The 17,068-nt window shown below is 56.3% G+C and overlaps 3 protein-coding genes across 3 annotated transcripts; 2 read left to right on the top strand and 1 right to left on the bottom strand.

Moving 5' to 3' along the window:
* Positions 1–1,593: 1,593 nt before the first annotated feature.
* On the top strand, positions 1,594–4,119 carry PTSG_09577 (uncharacterized protein; the record flags this gene model as incomplete). Its single annotated transcript, XM_004989948.1, has 2 exons — positions 1,594–3,234; positions 3,298–4,119. Exons 1-2 carry the CDS (start codon positions 1,639–1,641, stop codon positions 4,117–4,119), a joined length of 2,418 nt encoding a protein of 805 aa, XP_004990005.1. The 5' UTR covers positions 1,594–1,638.
* Positions 4,120–5,206: 1,087 nt separating this feature from the next.
* Positions 5,207–6,297, bottom strand: PTSG_09576 (uncharacterized protein; the record flags this gene model as incomplete). Its single annotated transcript, XM_004989947.1, has 2 exons — positions 5,207–5,464; positions 5,737–6,297. The coding sequence occupies 2 exons, from the start codon at positions 6,295–6,297 to the stop codon at positions 5,207–5,209; spliced, it is 819 nt and encodes a 272-aa protein (XP_004990004.1).
* A 403-nt stretch (positions 6,298–6,700) lies between these two features.
* PTSG_09575 (splicing factor 3b subunit 3) lies at positions 6,701–17,063 on the top strand. The gene is made up of 28 exons (XM_004989946.1): positions 6,701–6,941; positions 7,219–7,297; positions 7,557–7,650; positions 7,827–7,966; positions 8,285–8,373; positions 8,521–8,680; positions 8,855–8,947; positions 9,230–9,399; positions 9,666–9,820; positions 10,063–10,138; positions 10,381–10,464; positions 10,622–10,674; positions 10,922–11,037; positions 11,210–11,361; positions 11,500–11,877; positions 12,159–12,252; positions 12,441–12,568; positions 12,778–12,978; positions 13,237–13,305; positions 13,529–13,648; positions 14,056–14,192; positions 14,369–14,540; positions 14,868–14,993; positions 15,213–15,305; positions 15,462–15,581; positions 15,765–15,863; positions 16,185–16,433; positions 16,712–17,063. The coding sequence occupies exons 1-28, from the start codon at positions 6,831–6,833 to the stop codon at positions 16,850–16,852; spliced, it is 3,699 nt and encodes a 1,232-aa protein (XP_004990003.1). The 5' UTR covers positions 6,701–6,830; the 3' UTR covers positions 16,853–17,063.
* The last annotated feature ends 5 nt before the right edge of the window (positions 17,064–17,068 follow it).

The following is a 17,068-nucleotide window of genomic DNA, read 5'->3' as shown; positions in this document are numbered from 1 at the left end:
CGGTGGGGAGTGGGCCCAGTTTGGTGTGTTGCCGCCGTTGATGATTTGCAAGTGAAGCAAGCGAGAGAGAGAGAGAGAGAGAGAGAGAGAGAGAGAGAGAGAGAGAGAGAGAGAGAGGAGCACAGTGAGTGCACGGCGAGAGCGATTGAGAGCAAGATGTGCTGTTGTGAGACTGCAGCGCTCACGAGCCAACAGACGAGTCGTCGCCAACAATCATCACACACAAAACAAAGCTAAACAATGGTAACAGCAAAGGGCAGACGTGGACAAGGCAATGCCCCATCGTGACCACACACACATACACACACAGACCAAGCACAATGGCAAGGGTGTGCGTGTAGTCCAAGCAGCCAGGCACGAACACATCAACCCCATAAACACATCAAAACACAAACACACACACACACACACAGACATTGGGAACCAACTGCTGCTGTGTCTCCTACCCTTATCTGGCGGTGGTGTCGTCCTTGGATCGTTTTGTCTCTCTCTCTCTCTCTTGTTGTGAATGCCGAAGCGCACAAAGGAGAGGACAGAGGGGCGAGGGAAAGGCACGCACACACACACACACACACACACACAAGAGACAGGCAGGCAGGCAGCACGACAAAGAGCAGGAAGGAAGGACAAGCCCCAAAGACCCCCCAAGCCCCCAAGCAAGCAAGAAAGAAGGCACAAGCAAACAAGGAAGAAAGCAAGAAGGCGGCCTTGCTTGTCGGGGGTGGCGTTGTGCGTTGTTTGTTGCGCGCTTGTTGTTGTTGTGTTTGTGTTTCTGCAACGCTGCTGCTTGTTGTGCTTGTGCCATTTTTTTTTTCTTGTTGTTGGCGCACTGGCTGGTATTGATGAAGATATTGCTAGATTTCTCCGCATATAACTTCGCAACTACACGCTTCCGTTCGCGCAGGTAGGAGTGGTAACGACATGTCAGGTTTCTCGTGGCCGTCAGCGATTTTGTTCGTTCGTTGGTTGCCCGCAGGCTGCAAAGCAAAACAACTGCCTGCAAGCAAGCAAGCAACGGTTCCACAGGCAGTCAGTCAAGTCAGGCAGGAAGCGGTTGGTCGTGGTTGGTTGGTTGCTGCACGCACAGCACAGCGCACAGAACAGCGCACAGCGCACAGCGCACACTCTCACTCAGCGCACAACAACAGCAACGCGCGTGTTGGTGTAGGTGTGTTGGTCTTGTTCGTCGGTGTTTCATTCTTGGCGCAACAAACAAAACAAGCAGGCAAAGAGAAAGCCAGGCCAGCCAGCACGTCAAGCTGATACGAAGCAGGACCCAGAAAGAAAGGGTTGGTGCAGACCTACGCATGCGCATCCAATCCAACCAGCACACGCACACGCACACGCGCACACACACGCACACGCACACGCACACACGCATCCAATCCAACCAAGTCCCGACCCGAGCACTTTGCATCTTGCTTGCAACTCTGAGGGCGGTTAGTCTGGCGCTCGTACCGTTGTCACTCCCATCAAGTGAGCTGGTGCGCTGTTTTCTTGCATGAGCATTGCCTCCAGTTCCCATCCCTCCTCGTTTGCTTGCCACCACCCTTCCTTTCATCCCCTCAGCCCTTCACACCATTTCCCATTTCCCCACCCTGCTTTGTGCTCCTCGGCACGCCCTTTTTTCTTGTGCCCATGATAGCCCCGGCAGCGCTTGTTCCACAGCACACGCCGGTACCACTCGAAGCAGCAACAGCAGCAACAGCAGCAACAGCAGCAACAGCAGCCATGTTGGCTCCACGAGCAGGATCATGGGAGGATGACGAACACCCACAGCCACAGGAGTGCTTCCTCCGCCGCAATGAGAGTAGATCATTTGGCATCTGCATCGCCACCGCGCCCATCAAACAGCGCGTGTCAAGCGCAAGCAGTAGCACCATCAGTCTTGCCACAGGCAGTAGCGACCGCACTGCCCATCGCCGCTCACATTCCCGCCGGCCAAGCAACACGTCCAACCCGGACTTTCTTCAAAACCAGCAGCAACACCAGAAACAAAACCAACGGCAGCAGCAGCAGCAGCAGCAGCAGTTTGTGCATATCGTTGACAGCACGGGCCACGGTGGCCAGCTGCGACCCGTGTGTGCCACAGCGACACCACAGGCGGGCGATGTCATCACAAAGGTGAACGGCACCCCCGTTGGCAACATCAACCATGACGGCATCATCAACCTCGTGCGCGCCGCAGGCGACATCTTGCACATCACGTTGCTCCCGCTCGGCGTGAAGCAGGCTGTTGTCAGCAGCGCGCTCGCCGCCCACCGCCGCACCTCCATTGCCAGCCACAGCACGGCACCGTCCACGCCGCTCGAGTGGCACCCGGACGCAAAGGACGAGGACCGCTTCTTCGCTTCCTCACAGCGGCAGCCGCTGGCGGTGGAGCAGAACCGCCAGCAAGGGATGGGAGACAGCGAGGACGAGGCGAGACGCGCCGCTGCAGATTTGCGGTCGCTGCACGTGTCCTCCAGGCGCCAGGATCACGCCCCTCGCGGGGCCTGGGGACAGCAGCAGCAACAACAGCAACAACAACAGGAGCAACAGCAACAGCAGGGTTACTTGCGCCAGTACCACAGTCAGCGCCGCTTCTACCGCCGCCATCGCAGCCAGCGACCACAGCAGCTGCAGCACCACCGACGCCAGGCCATTCCACGCTCCGTGTCTGAGCATTCATCACACCGCTCAAGAAGCACAAGTGCACACGGGCGTCAGCAGCAGCAGCAGCAGCAGGACGGTGCCACGCCAAGGTTCCATTACCGAGCCGCACACGGCGGCGGTGCTGTGAGCCTGGACCAGCCACCCATGCAGCAGCAGCAGCCGCGACAGCAGCAGCTGCGCCAGGCACAGCCCGTGCACTTCTCCTCGCACCCAGGCCGCCCAAGTGGCACACGCGTGTCGGCGTCCTCGGCAAGCAAGCCAGGGGCTCGTGGTCCAAAGCTGGCAGTGTCTGCACCCACAGGCGTGTCTGCTTGGTCGTCCATGCACCAACAACAGCAACAGCAACAACAGCAACAGCAACAGCAACGCGCTCCCTCAGCACCATCCACACAGTATCAAGGGCCACAGCCACAGCCACATCAGCAGCCGCTGCCTGCGCTCTCCGTAGAGTTTTCATGCCGCGGATCGAAAGGAGCCATTGTGTTGCGCGGGAAGGCGCTGAAATCACTCCCAACTACAGATCTGACGCAGATGCTGCGCGCCGAGGACCTCTTGCAGGCCCACGCGTCGTACAGCGAGGTGCGGCACACAAGCACGCGTACTCCCGGGCACACTCATCACCACCATCCCCACCGTCAGCAGAACAACGTGCAGCCAGCGCAACCAAACTTGATTCCCACAAGGACAAGGACGCTGAGCGCGACTTCGAGTGATGGGGGCCCCATCACCATCACCACACGCGGTGGTAGCGTGCTCGGGTTCACTCGCGAGCCGTGTTTGGAGATGGTGACAACAGCCAGCCGCTCGCATGCCCTCTTCCTCGTCACCGTGTGTCGCACGCTCACCTGGCTCAACCAGCACGGATTCCGCCTCGTGCGCGCGCCGCTGCTCACCACCAGCCTGCCTGCAGGCACAAGCACCCTAACCGCCAAGGCGGCGACCCTGTACTTGGAGCAGCTGCCCAAGTCGGCGCTGCTGCGGGATTCCGGCTGTGACGTGCTGGAGGAGGCATTTCCTGGCCACCCCGCAACAACAGCAACAACAACAGCAGCAACAACAGCAACAACAGCCGCAGCACAGGCAGCAACCGCATCGGCCTGTGCACCGCAGAAGCGCGACCAGTGGTTTGTGCTGCACGTCGCTTCCTCGCACATCACCGTGGTAGATGCGCCCATGCGTGCGCTCTCCTCTGTCACGGACACCATCCAGGAGGCTGTGGACCACTTGGCCGAGCAGACAGCGACGGCAGATGTGCAAGTGTTGCATCGCACGCATGAGCCGTCGATTGACGTGTTTGATGTGGAGCACCTTGGCCGTGTTGGGCGCACGCTTCACCCGGCCCACAAGTTGCTGGTGCCGTTGCAGACTGCACTGGGCCGCCGTGGGTGGTTGTGCCATGCCGTCCCCTCCCTGCTCAAGGGCGTGGAGGAGGAGACATGCTACCTCTTCACCCCGCCCGCGTGATGATGATGATGATGATGATGATGATGATGATGATGATGATGATGATGATGATGATGATGATGATGATGATGATGATGATGATGATGATGATGATGATGATGATGATGATGATGACGATGATGATGATGATGGCTCGAAAGCAATTGGGTTGGAACAGGGGTTCTTTGAACATTAGCAATTGAGAGCGTGTGTGTGTTCTACGAGTGTGTGTGCGTGTGCGTGTGCGAGGCACTGGCGACAGTAATGTGAGACTGCAGTGATGACTCAAGAGTGTCGTAGAATCAGAAAGCAAGCATTGCCATGTGTATGTCGTGTTGTTGTGTTGATAGGATGTGACCGCCACCTTTGTGCTGTGTCCGTGTTCGCTTCGCGCTTTACCCATCAGAGTGAGTCTTTTTTTTGTCAAAACGGCAGACGAGCACAATACACGTGAGTCATGCCAGCAGCGCAAGCGACAGCGAATGTGCGGGTGTGCTGGCGTGCATGCATGGCTTATGTTGGGAGTCCGTGAGTCAGCGTTGGTCAACGCTCTCAGGGAAGACACGACAGGCAAGGCAAAGGTAAGAACAAAAGGCAGCACGTGCATATGTACACAGACACAGTGCAGCCGGAACGCGAGAAGAAGAAAGAAAGAAGTGAAGGAGGAGAAGGAGGAGAAGGAGGAGAAGGAGAAGAAGAAGGAGAAGAAGAAAAACAGCAAGACACGAAAGCACGGTCCAATCAGGCGACGTTGGGCAGGCAGAAAAAGCAAACAGCGGGGCAATACTAATGCCCCGCGCACTGGGCAGCGCCACGATAACAGGAGGGCTGGGGGAGGGGCAAAGAGCAAGGCACTGCCGATCACACATACACACATCACAGAGTGCAGGGCTGAAAACCCATTGTAGTGCAGCAGAGGAAGCAGGAGGAACCACACACACACAGACACAGACACAGACACACAGACACACATAGACACACACACACACACACACACAGACACACACACACACAGACACAGACACAGACACACACACACACACACACACACACACACACAGAGACATGCGCAGTGCAAGAGGACCGCTCGCCATACCGCGCCGTGCAGCTATTTTGGTTGGCGAACTGTCTTGTGCACCACTTGTGTCGCCGAGCCGCCAACCTCACGCCTGACACGCGTGAGCGTTTCCACCCAGTCCTGAAACACATCCTTGTCTGATATGCCGGGCTTGTCGCTGGTGCATTCAATCTCAAGCAAGCGGTCGTTCCCGAGCACGAGCGTAAACGCCGTGTTGTCCGTGCGTTGCGGGAAGGAGATTTCCCGCAGCTTGCCAAGATGCACATAGTCAACCTCCTCTCCATCCACCTGTCCGAGAAAACACAGAGCGTGAGTGAGAGAGAGGGGGGGGGGGAGAGACAGTGTGTGTGTGTGTGAGTGAGTGAGTGAGTGAATGTGTGAATGTGTGAATGTGTGTGAGTGAGTCAATGTACAAGTGGGTGTGACACTATCAGCACACACACCGACAGACAGACAGACAGACAGACAGACAGGCAGGCAGACAGACAGGCAGGCAGGCAGACATACAGACAGACAGACAGACAGAAACAAGAGCAAGGAGAAACGAAAACAAAACGCACCTCCTTGTACCAGGTGAGGAGAGCACCCTCAAGCACGAAGAAGTACCGCAGAGGCTTGAGCTTCTTGAAGGAGAAGCGGCGTCCAAGGGATTTGACACCGGACATCTTCTTCCGATCAGGCAGCACGGTGAGCCACGCGCTCTTGTCGCCGCGCTCGGGTGCATACTCCAGCGTCTTGATGGGAGCTGTGGCGGGCCCAAGTGTCGTGCCTGCCTCGTTCTTGGCCACCATGCGAAACACGTACTCTGTGCTTGGCTTCAGGCCATCCACGCTACCAAAGTTGTTGTCAAGCGGGTCCTTGACGGTGGTGGACTTGCCCCCGCCGCTGGGTGTGGTGTCAAAGCCTCCTTCGAACCCAGGGAACGCGGGCATCGCTTGCAGCTTCACCTCGTGGATGACCTGCCCTTGCAACGATGGCCATTTCAGGGTGATGCTGTCGGACCTGCGCCTGTCCTCCACTTCTCCTGGCACCTCCAAGATGGGCTTCACATTTGGGTCACCTTGCGCCGCCTGCGTCTCATCAAACCCAAAGAAGCCATAGTCCAAGTCGTCCTCAGCCATGATGTGGGCGTGTGTGTGTGTGTTGTTGTTGTTGTTGTTGTTGTTGTTGTTGTTGTTGTTGTTGTTGTTGTTGTTGTTGTTGTTGTTGTTGTTGTTGTTGTTGTTGTTGCTGTTGTTGTTGTTGTTGTTGTTGTTGTTGTCGTCGTCGATGTCTGCTGCTGTTGTTGCTGTTGCAATTGTCGCCGTCACTGCCGGTACTGCGATTCGTGTTGCTGCTGCCTGCTGTGGGTTGTTGCAGAGAGATGTGCCAGCGCGATCACAGTGTCACATCAAGTGGTCGCAACCCCACTCATCAACCAACCAAGCCCCGCCAACACGCACAAACACAAACAACCAAGCTTGGCGGTGACGTTTGCCTTGTATTGCCGATAATTGGCGAATAATTCCCATCACTTTTCCGTATCCACACGAGTGAAGCCAGCCAGTGCAGGTCGCTCGTTCGCGCACAGCAGTCTGCCTCCTTTCTCCCTCCTCGCTTGCTTTCTTGTGTGTGTGTGTTGCGTGAGTGTGTGACGAGAGAGCCAGCACCAGTCATGCATCGCAAGAGCACTGCGCCAGATGTACACCTGTACAACTTGACGCTGCAGAAGACGGCCCGCATCAACCAAGCCGTGCACGGCAACTTTGCTGGCACAAAGCAACAGGTTCGTCTGTGCCAGTGCGTGTGCACGTGTGCGCGTACGTGTGCTGCTGGGATTGCGTGTTGGTGTTATGTCTAAGCGTGGTGGGGTGTTGGGTGCTTGTCTGTTGCATGCGTGCGTCTGCACGTGATGGAGCATTTGTACCACAGGCAGCAGTTTGTCGTTGCTTTGTTGCCGTGGCTTGTACGTGCACTCTTTGTGTGTCGAGCAAAAAACAATCGGACGAAGTGACGTTGAGGTTGACCTTCGTGCGTGGCGTTGTGTAACTTGTGCTTTGCAGTTGATTGTCGTCGGACGTGGCAAGATCCTTGAGCTGCTCAAGCCAGACAGCACCACTGGAAACCTGACGTCTCTTTGCGGTACACACGGACATGCGTTGCAAACTGTTGTGTTTGATGCGCTGTTGGTCCTTTTTGTTGAGCGCCTACGCGTGTGCAAGCACTGTGTGTGTGTGCGTGCGTACACGTGCGTGTGGATGTCGTGCACGTGGATACGTGTGCGCGTGCATGTAGTGTATGTGAATGCATTTGTATGCGTGCGTATGCATGTGCATGTGGGTCATAACACTGGTTACGTCGCTAACGTGCGCCTTGCATGGTTGTGGTTGTGGCTGATTAGTGACGGAGATTTATGGCGTTGTTCGGTCACTGCAGCCGTTCCGCCTGACTGGCGGCAACAAAGACTACCTCGTCGTCGGCACAGACTCTGGCCGGTGCGTTGCGAGACGCCTTTGCTACGTGTCCCTTGTTGGGTGACAATTAACACGCGTTGACAACGCTTTCCGCACACGCACACACACACACTTCCTTGCTTGTGTTCATGCACGAGCTCGAATTCAGTACAGCCACACTCAAATATTTCACTCACGTGTGCACGTGCACCCTGCAGCATCACTGTGCTAGAGTATGACACAGACACCAACCTCTTCAAGAAGGTGCATCAGGAGACGTTTGGCAAATCTGGCTGCCGCCGCATTGTTCCCGGCCAGTACCTCGCTGCCGACCCCAAGGGCCGCGCCGTCATGATCGGTACGCGTGGTGCTGTGGGCGCATGGGTGTGTGTGTGAGTGTGAGTGTGAGTTTGTGTGTGTGTGTGTGTGAGTTTGTGTGTGTGTGAGTGTAAGTTTGGGTGTGTGTGAATGTAAGTTTGGGTGTGTGCGTGTGAGTGTGAGTGTGAGTGTGAGTGTGAGTGTGAGTGTGAGTGAGTTTGAGTGTGTGTGTGTGTGTCCTTGAGCTGTTGCTGCTTGTTGTGTCGGTGTCATCCATCACCTTCTCTCACCTGATTGTGCTACCGTCATCGTTGCTACCATCGCCATTTTTGCTGCCGTTGTCGGTGGTGTTGCGAAGGTGCCTTTGAGAAGCAGAAGCTCGTGTACATTTTCAACCGTGACGCCGCCGCCCACCTCACCATCTCCTCCCCGCTCGAGGCTCACAAGGTGCCGTGATGCAATGGATGCGTTGATTGCTGGTTCGCTGTTGGAGCATGTGCGCATTTTGCTTGGCTGATATGCAGTATCACGCTCACCAAAACGACACACACACACACACACACACACACACACACACACACGCACTCGACCCAGTCGCACACGATTGTGTATGACACTGTTGGGGTTGACGTTGGCTTTGACAACCCGATCTTCGCGTGCCTTGAGGTTGATTATGAGGAGGTGGACGAGGATCCCACCGGCGAGGCGCGGCAGTTCCTCACCCAAAGCCTCACGTTTTATGAGCTCGACCTTGGTCTGTCCACACTGCACGTGCTCGCTTGGTTGTCTTTGTGTTTCCATTTGTTGTCGTTGCGTAGATGTATGGACCCTTCTCCTGTGAGTTGCATGGCGTCCTATTCCACGCACACACACACACTCACACACACTCACACACATGCATAACCATCCTTGCGCTGGTACTGTGTAGGGCTGAACCACGTTGTGCGCAAGGAGTCGATTCCTCTGGATGAGTTTGCAAACAAGCTCGTCTCTGTCCCCGGCGGCAGCGACGGCCCAGGCGGTGCGTGCAGAATAGCAAACAAACAAACAAACAAACAAACAAACACAACAAACAAACAAACAAAACACAACAAACAAACAAACAACACACACACACACACACACGCGCGCGCGCGCGCACATGCGCATGCCGTGTGATTGCGTGTTGTAACGATGCCCACGCCGTTGCCTTTCGCTCGGTTGTTCGCCTGTGGCGCGGAGCTTGTGTTTTTTCATTTGTACGTGTGCTTGACCTGTGTTCTGGCTGGTGCATTGATTTGTGTTCTGACTGATGCAATGGCAGGAGTGCTGGTGTGCTCGCCCGGGCGCATCACGTGGCGGACGTACGGCGAGCACGAGCCCGTGGCCATCAATCTCCCGCGCCGGGACGACCCACTGCGCACCGACCGCGCCCCGCTCGTCACCGCCGTCACCATGCACAAGACCAAGCGCATGTTCTTCTTCCTCGTCCAGGTGATGCACCGTGGCGATTGTGGTGGTGTTGGTGGTGATTTGTGACCTGGGCGTGGAAGTGCTGAAAGCGAACGTGTGTGTGCTTGCCAGCCTCTTGTGTTCCTTACTTACACCCTCAACAACACACCATTGTACAAACCAATTCACTCGCACACCCAACTACACACTCACACACACTAACACACAATAACGCACTCACACACGTACTAACACACACACACCCAACTACACACACACACGCACACTACCATTCACACACACTGCAGACTGAGGAAGGGGACCTGTTCAAGCTGACGATGGTTGCGGAGAAGGGTGAGGTGAGCGGCCTCATCATCAAGTACTTTGACACCGTGCCCGTTGCCAACGCCATGTGTCTCCTCAGGAACGGTCTTCTCTTCGTCGCCGCGGAATACGGAAACCAGTGCGTTGCATCATTGCGATGGGGTGTCTGGTGTGGTGCTTGCCGTGTGGTGTGGCGTGTTGGCTGTTGTTGCTGTCGCTGTTCTTGTTTGTCTCGTTTGCACAGCATCTTTCCCTCGTTGTCCGTATGTCTGTGCACGCCCCCTTCCCATGTTTCTCACGTCACATCCCTCCACCGCGTGCCCAAACGCCAAACCCTCCCTCCCTCCCTCCTTCCTTCCTTGCACCGCCTCTGTGTGCCAGCCACTTGTATCAGATTGCGAGTCTCGGCGACAATGAGGACGAACCCTCGTACCTCAGCATCGACCCCCTCGACAAGGTGCGTGCAATACCCGCCACCTTTGATCACCACTGCCACGATGACCCATGGCAGAGTTGCTTCATTGCGTCCTGTTGGCCAGCCTGAACCCCTTGGCAACTGCGCCGTGTCGTGCAACGCGTTTCGTCTCATTCTGTACACATGCGTGTGTGTGTGTGTGTGTGCGGGTTGGCTGTGTGTGTGTGTGTTTGCCTGTGTGTGTGTGTTTGTGTGTGCGTTTGTGTGTGCGTGCGACCGAACAGATCCACTACTTCCGCCCGCGCGACCTGCTCAACCTTGCGCTCGTTGATGACCAAGAGAGCCTCCATCCCATGATCGCATGCCAGGTGCGCGCTCCAACATGCTCTGCCACCACACAACCCCCGCGCTGTCCTATCCCCCCCCACCACACACACTCTCTATCCACCCACCAAGCGTCACGCCTCACCTGACTGTCGTGTTCCCCTCCCCATTCGCCTCCCTTGCCTCTTCTTACAACACCAGCTGGCCGATCTGCACGAAGAAGAGACACCGCAGCTGTACGCCCTCTGCGGACGGTGAGTCCCGTGGCAGTGCATACCTATTGATTGTACATGTGCACACAGTTGCCGAGGCAATGGCGGACACACGTGCACGCGTGCACACATGTGTGCATTGATTGCTCAAAGTCACACATGTGACCATTTCTCCCATCTCTCCCTCAACTCTCTCACACACACACACTCACACACACACACACTCTCTCTCACTCACACACACACACACACACTCACACAACGCACTTGTTGTCACTGCCGTGTGCAGCGGGGCCAAGTCGTCGTTCCGCGTGCTGCGCCACGGCCTGGAGGTGTCTGAGGTGGCCGTTTCGGAGCTGCCCGGTAACCCGAGCGCTGTCTGGAGCGTCAAGCGCCACGTCGACGGTACGCACACACACACACACACACACACACACACGCACACACACGCACGCACACACGCACGCACACACGCACGCACACACACACACACACACAAGGTCATGCATGCATCTTTCCAGGTTTGATTGTTGAATCGTTGTTCCCTCACGTTTCCTTCACGCTCACACGTACACAGATGAGAGCGACACGTATCTTGTGCTGTCGTTTGTGGACAAGACACTAGTGCTTGGGATTGGGGAAACGGTTGAGGAAGTGAAGGACAGCGGGTTCCTTGAAGAAGTGCCCACGCTCTCCGCCTCGCGCATTGGCGACGACTCCTTGCTCCAGGTCCGCGATTGCACCCTCGACGCACGCCATCACACAGATACACAGACACACACAGACACAAAGACACACAGACACACACAGACAGACACTCACTCACACTCACACTCACCGCGACGGCCGATGTTCTTCCACGTGCAGGTGTACCCTGGCGGTATCCGGCACATCCGGTTTGACCAGCGGGTGAAGGAGTGGAAGGCGCCCGGCAGCACTGCCATCACCAACTGCGCCGTCAACGAGCGGCAGGTTGTCATCACCCTCTCCAGCAACGAGCTTGTCTACTTTGAGCTTGACCGCGCTGGCCAGCTCAACGAGTACACGGAGCGCATTGAGATGACAAGCAAGGTCACTGCCATGGCGCTTGCTCCTGTTGCCGAGGACGCGTTTACGTCGCAGTTTCTTGCGCTTGGCCTTGAGGACAACACGGTGCGCGTGCTGTCGCTGGACCCGTCGTCCTGTCTGCAGCCGCTCAGGATGCAGGCCCTCCCCGGCGCCCCATCCTCCCTCTGCATCATCGAGGTGCGCGCGGGGGGCTATGTTGTGTGTGTGTTGTGTGTGTTTGTGTGTTTGTGTGTGTGAGTGTGTGAGTGTGTGAGTGTGTGTGTGTTTCTGAGTGTGTGAGTGTGTGTGTGTGTGTGTGTGTGTTTGTGCGTGTGCGTGTGTGCATGCTTGACTATGCTGATCGCGGGCGCATGCGTGTGCTCTCTTGATCTTGTGCCATTTTTTTCTCTTCAACTTCACCAACGCCCAATTCCCAATCCGCGGGTCCTGCCTGCCCTGTTTGCGAACGTGTGCATCAGATTGCGGGCCAAGCTGGCGAGCCCGGGACGCTGCAGCTGCACATTGGTCTTGCAAACGGCGTTGTCTCCCGCAGCACCATGGACAAAGTCACAGGTGGGCAGTGGCAGCATGCTTGCTGCATGTTGATGGAGGCGGTGGGGGGGGGGAGAAGTACTTCGCATGTTATCTGGTCATGGTTGAAAGAACGCGTGCGCGGCAGTTTGTTGACCTAAGTTGGCTGACAATGCGCGCGTGCGTGCGTGTGTGCGTGTGTGCGTGTGTGCGTGTGTTTCCCTCTGCAGGCGACTTGTCTGACTCGCGCACGCGGTATCTGGGTGTGCGTGAGGTTCGCCTGTTCCCCGTCCGTGCGCACGGCCACCCTGCCGTCCTAGCGCTCTCCACGCGCCCCTGGATCGCCTTTACATACCAGGTGAATGCATGGGGCGATGACTGTGTGTATATGCATTTGTGCTTGTGCATTTGTGCATGTACATGTGCGTGTGTGCATGTGTGTAACGAGTGTTGTATTCGCTCAGACAATTAGACATGTTTGCTGGCATTGTTTTCGTGCCGTGCTGATCATGCATGATCACCACCATCCATATGACCACCATCATCCCCATGCATTCACCACGACAGGGCCAACCGCGCATGGCGCCGCTGTCATACGAAGCGCTCGAGTACGCGCACATGTTCTGCTCGGAGCAGTTGCCAGAGGGCATTGTTGCCGTGGCAAAGAACACTCTGCGCATCCTGTCGCTGCAGAACCTCGGCTCCATCTTCAATCAGTCTACCATCCCGCTCGCATACACCCCGCGCAAATTCTTCCTCGACGAGAAGGTGCAGTGTGGGAGGGAGTGCTCGAGTGAGAGAGTGTGTGTGCGCGTATGCGTATGCGTGTGCGTGTGTGTGTGCGTGTGTGTGCGTATGCGTGTGCCTGTGTGCGTGTGCGTGTGTGTGTGTGTGCGTATGCGTGTGCCTGTGCGTGTGCGTGATATACTTCCATGCCATGCCGTGTCGTGCACCAGCACTTGCGCTTTTTTTGGTCTTATCACTCCCCGCACACACCAACGCTGCTGCTGCTGTCGCTGCCACCAGACTGCGATTGCGGTGATCATTGAGGGCGATCAGGCCACGCTCACGGCGCAGGAGAAGAAGGCCCGCCTCGTACGTTGTGGCGTTAAGGGAGGATCGAGGTTGAGGGTGGCAGGGTGTGTAGGGGCCTGGAGATAGAGAGCGTGCAGTGAGCTTGCTGTTTGACCGTCTTCCATCGTGGATATACTGCACCCTACCACGCATACACTTAGTCATGCACTCGCTCATGTGTTCACTCGCTCACGTACTCACTGATTCACTGGCGTTGGTCACTCTTTGGCCTCTCGGTGCACAGAGCGGCGCGGCGAAGAAGGAGGAGGGCGATGATGACATGATGGTGGACGACGACGATGACATGATGGTTGATGATGACGACGAGGCTTCAAAGCCCAACGGCGACGCCGCACCAAGCAAGGTCAGAGGAATGCAGTTTGGAAAGGGGGGGGATGAGGATGAGAGGGTGTGCTGGCAAGCACTACCTCGCTGCCACTACAGCGTGGACAAGACAACACAAAATGGGCTGGAGACACGTTCACATTCACGCACACTCCAGCATCGCCACACCATCACCCGCGTTGCACGCCACCTACCTTATTTCTCACTTCCATCATGTGTTTGTGTATCCATGTGTGCTTGTGTGTGTGTGTGTGTCTGTGTGCGTGTCTGTGTGCGTGTCTGTCTCTTCCCCTCTTCCCCTCTCCCTCTCCCTCTCCCTCCCTCTCTCTCTCTCTCCCTCTCCCTCTCCCCCCCCTCTCTCTCCCCCCGCCTCCCTGCCTACCCCCGCTCTCTCCTCTCTCCCCCCCTCTCTCTTCCCATGCACAGCCGCCGCTTGACGTGCAGCAGTTTGGGGAGCCGCGCGTCGAGGATGGTCGGTGGGCGAGCCAGATCAGGGTCGTCGACGCAAAGGAGGGCAAGACCTTGCAGACTGTGCAGCTCGCACAGGACGAAATGCTCACCAGGTGCGTGCGTATGCTTGTGTTGTGTGCTGTGTTGTGTGTTGTGTTGTGTGGTGTGTGGGTGCGTCTTGTACATGCGTGAGCGTGGCTGTCGCTCCTTTTCGTAATTTGCGGTTCTCACGCTGATTTGATCTGCCCTTGCTTCACCCTGGCGTGTCTTTGGTTCTGGTTGTGCGCAGCATATGCAAGATGCAGTTTACTGTTTCGCAGGGGTTCACGCACGTGATTGTTGGCGGCGTGCGTGGCTGGGATGCGAAGAAGAACACGTTTGCGTCTGCGTTTATCGACACGTACCTCTTCTCTGCGCCCGACGGCTCGGCGCGCCTCACAAAACTCGACTTTGTGCACCGCGTACGTGTGCACGCCGATGTATTTGGAGGGAATCGGAGAGGTGGGCGGGCGGGCGTAAGGAAGGAAGGAAGGAAGGAAGGACGAAAAACACAGATTGGCGAATGGATGCTGGTGGATGGAAGATGGTGGGTAGAGGCGTGTGGCTGTGTGCTGCAACAGCCAGTTCAACCACATGCGCTGTGCTCACATTGACTTTCCTCGCCGTGGCATTGCTTGCGTGTGTGTGTGTGTGTGTGTGTGTGTGTGTGTGTGTGTGTGTGTGTGTGTGTGTGTGTGTGTGTGTGTGTGTGTGTGTGTGTGTGTGTGTGTGTGTGTGTGTGTGTGCAGACGGAGGTCGAGGCGATGCCGTGTGCGCTGACGCCGTTTGCGGGGCGTCTCATTGCCGGCGTCGGAAACATTGTCCGCATCTACGACATGGGCCGCAAAAAGCTCTTGCGCAAGTGCGAGAACAAGGTTGGTTGCTGTGCTCGTGTGTCGCCTGTGTGTTGTGTGTGTGTGTATGCGTTGCTCCAAATTGCTCGGTGATTTTCAAGTGTGCACTGCGCCACCATTTCAGATATCAGCTCACTCGCGTTCGTGTCCACCCATCACCCACACCTTCCTCCCCTCTCGCCCTTTCTCACCATGCCCTCCGTGCAAAACAAACAACACCACGGCCACAACCACCCCCAGCACCTGCCAAGCCGCGTTGTGGACATTGAGGTGATGGGCACGCGCGTCGTTGTAGCCGACCAGCGCGAATCCGTCTTCTTCCTCAAATACAAGGTACCTATGGTGTATGTGTTTGTGTATGTATGTATGTCTATGTGTGTGCGTACTCATGTGTATGTATGCTTGCCCGCATGCTGGGTTTGCCCGTGCTGTGCGTCACCCCCATGACTCGTTACGAATCCCTCACTTCTACCTTGCTGCCGTCTCCAGCCTACAGAAAACGTGCTGAGCGTGTTTTGCGACGACACGACGCCCCGCTGGTGCACTGCGATGCTCATGGTCGACTACTCGACTGTCTGCGTTGCAGACAAGTTTGGCAACGTCTCCGTGGTGCGTCGTGCTTGCGTGTATGAATGTATGTGTGTGTGTGTGTGTGCATTCTTGTGTGTTTGCTTGTGTGCGTTTCAATGTGTTTGCGAGGATGCACCATGTTGCCGTCGCATGTTCATGGTGCATCTCACATGGTTCATCCCACACTGCCTCGCACCACCAACCACCGACCATGCTGTTCAGCTGCGCTGTCCGGACGATGTGACGGACACGCTGCAGGAGGACCCGAGCGGCGCAAAGGCGTTTTGGGCCCGCGGATATCTCAACGGCGCCCCGCAGAAGGTGCCGTACCATCATGATTTGTGATTGTGATTGTGATTGTATGCGCGCGCGGTGTGTGCGTGTGTGTGTGCGTGTGTGTGTGTGTGTGTGTGTGTGTGTGTGTGTGTGTGTGTGTGTGTGTGTGTGTGTGTGTGTGTGTGTGTGTGTGTGTGTGTGCGTGTGTGTGTGTGTGCGTGTGTGTGTGTGTTCTGTGTTCGCCCTCCTTGTGGATCGTTGATCTTTCTTCTGCTACTGCATTCTTGATTTCCTCTTGTCTTGGTTCGCTTCTCACCTCCACACAAATCAACCCGTGCATGTGCGTGTGCGTGCATATGTGTGCAGCTGGTGCAAGTTGCCAACTTCTACATTGGAGAGATTGTGCAGAGTCTGCACAAGACGACGCTGACGCCGAGCGGAACAGAGTGCATTGCCTACACCACCCTCTCCGGCAGCATTGGTGCACTCATGCCCTTCTCGCACAAGGAGGATGCTGAGTTTTTCCAGACGCTTGAGCTTCATCTTCGCCAGGAGCACCCGCCCATCTGCGGCCGCGATCACCTCGCCTTCCGCTCAGCTTACGTCCCGTGCAAGGTACATTTGAACGTATGTGGTGTGTGTGTGTGTGCGTGCGTGTGTGTGTGTTTAGCGTTTGAGTGTCATGAGTGTCGTGTTTACTTGTGTGTGTGTGTGTGTGTGTGTGTGTGTGTGTGTGTGTGTGTGTGTGTGTGTGTGTGTGTGTGTGTGTGTGTGTGTGAGTGTTTACTTCCATGCTTTCCTTTCTGGCTGTTTCGCCTCCACCAACGCCTCCTCTGACCGTGCTGTTACCACCACCACCACCACCACCACCACCACCACCACGCGCAACGCAGTCTGTGATTGACGGGGACCTGTGCGAGGAGTACAACATGCTCTCTGCGTCGCTCAAGTCTGACATTGCCGATGGGCTCGAGCGCACGCCGCAGGAGGTGGCGAAGAAGCTTGAGGAGTTCCGCACGCGCTACGCTTTCTAGGCACGCCGGGTGATTGTGCGATTGTGTGCATGTGTGGTTCTGTTGCGTGACTGTGTGATTGTGTGGTTGTGGTTCTGTTTTGGGTGCTGGCATGCGTTTGTGTTCGCATTGGTGCGGTTCTTGCTTGGTCTCTACTACTTGGCATGTTTACGGGCGGTGTGTGTGTGTGTGTGTGATGGTCAGCAAGAACAAATAAAGGTGTCGTTGTGTACCACT

This window comes from Salpingoeca rosetta, assembly GCF_000188695.1.
Source record: "Salpingoeca rosetta unplaced genomic scaffold supercont1.26, whole genome shotgun sequence".
NCBI classification, from domain to species: Eukaryota; class Choanoflagellata; order Craspedida; family Salpingoecidae; genus Salpingoeca; species Salpingoeca rosetta.
The sequence above is the reverse complement of the archived record's forward strand: the minus strand, read 5'-3'. Positions and strand labels throughout refer to the sequence as shown.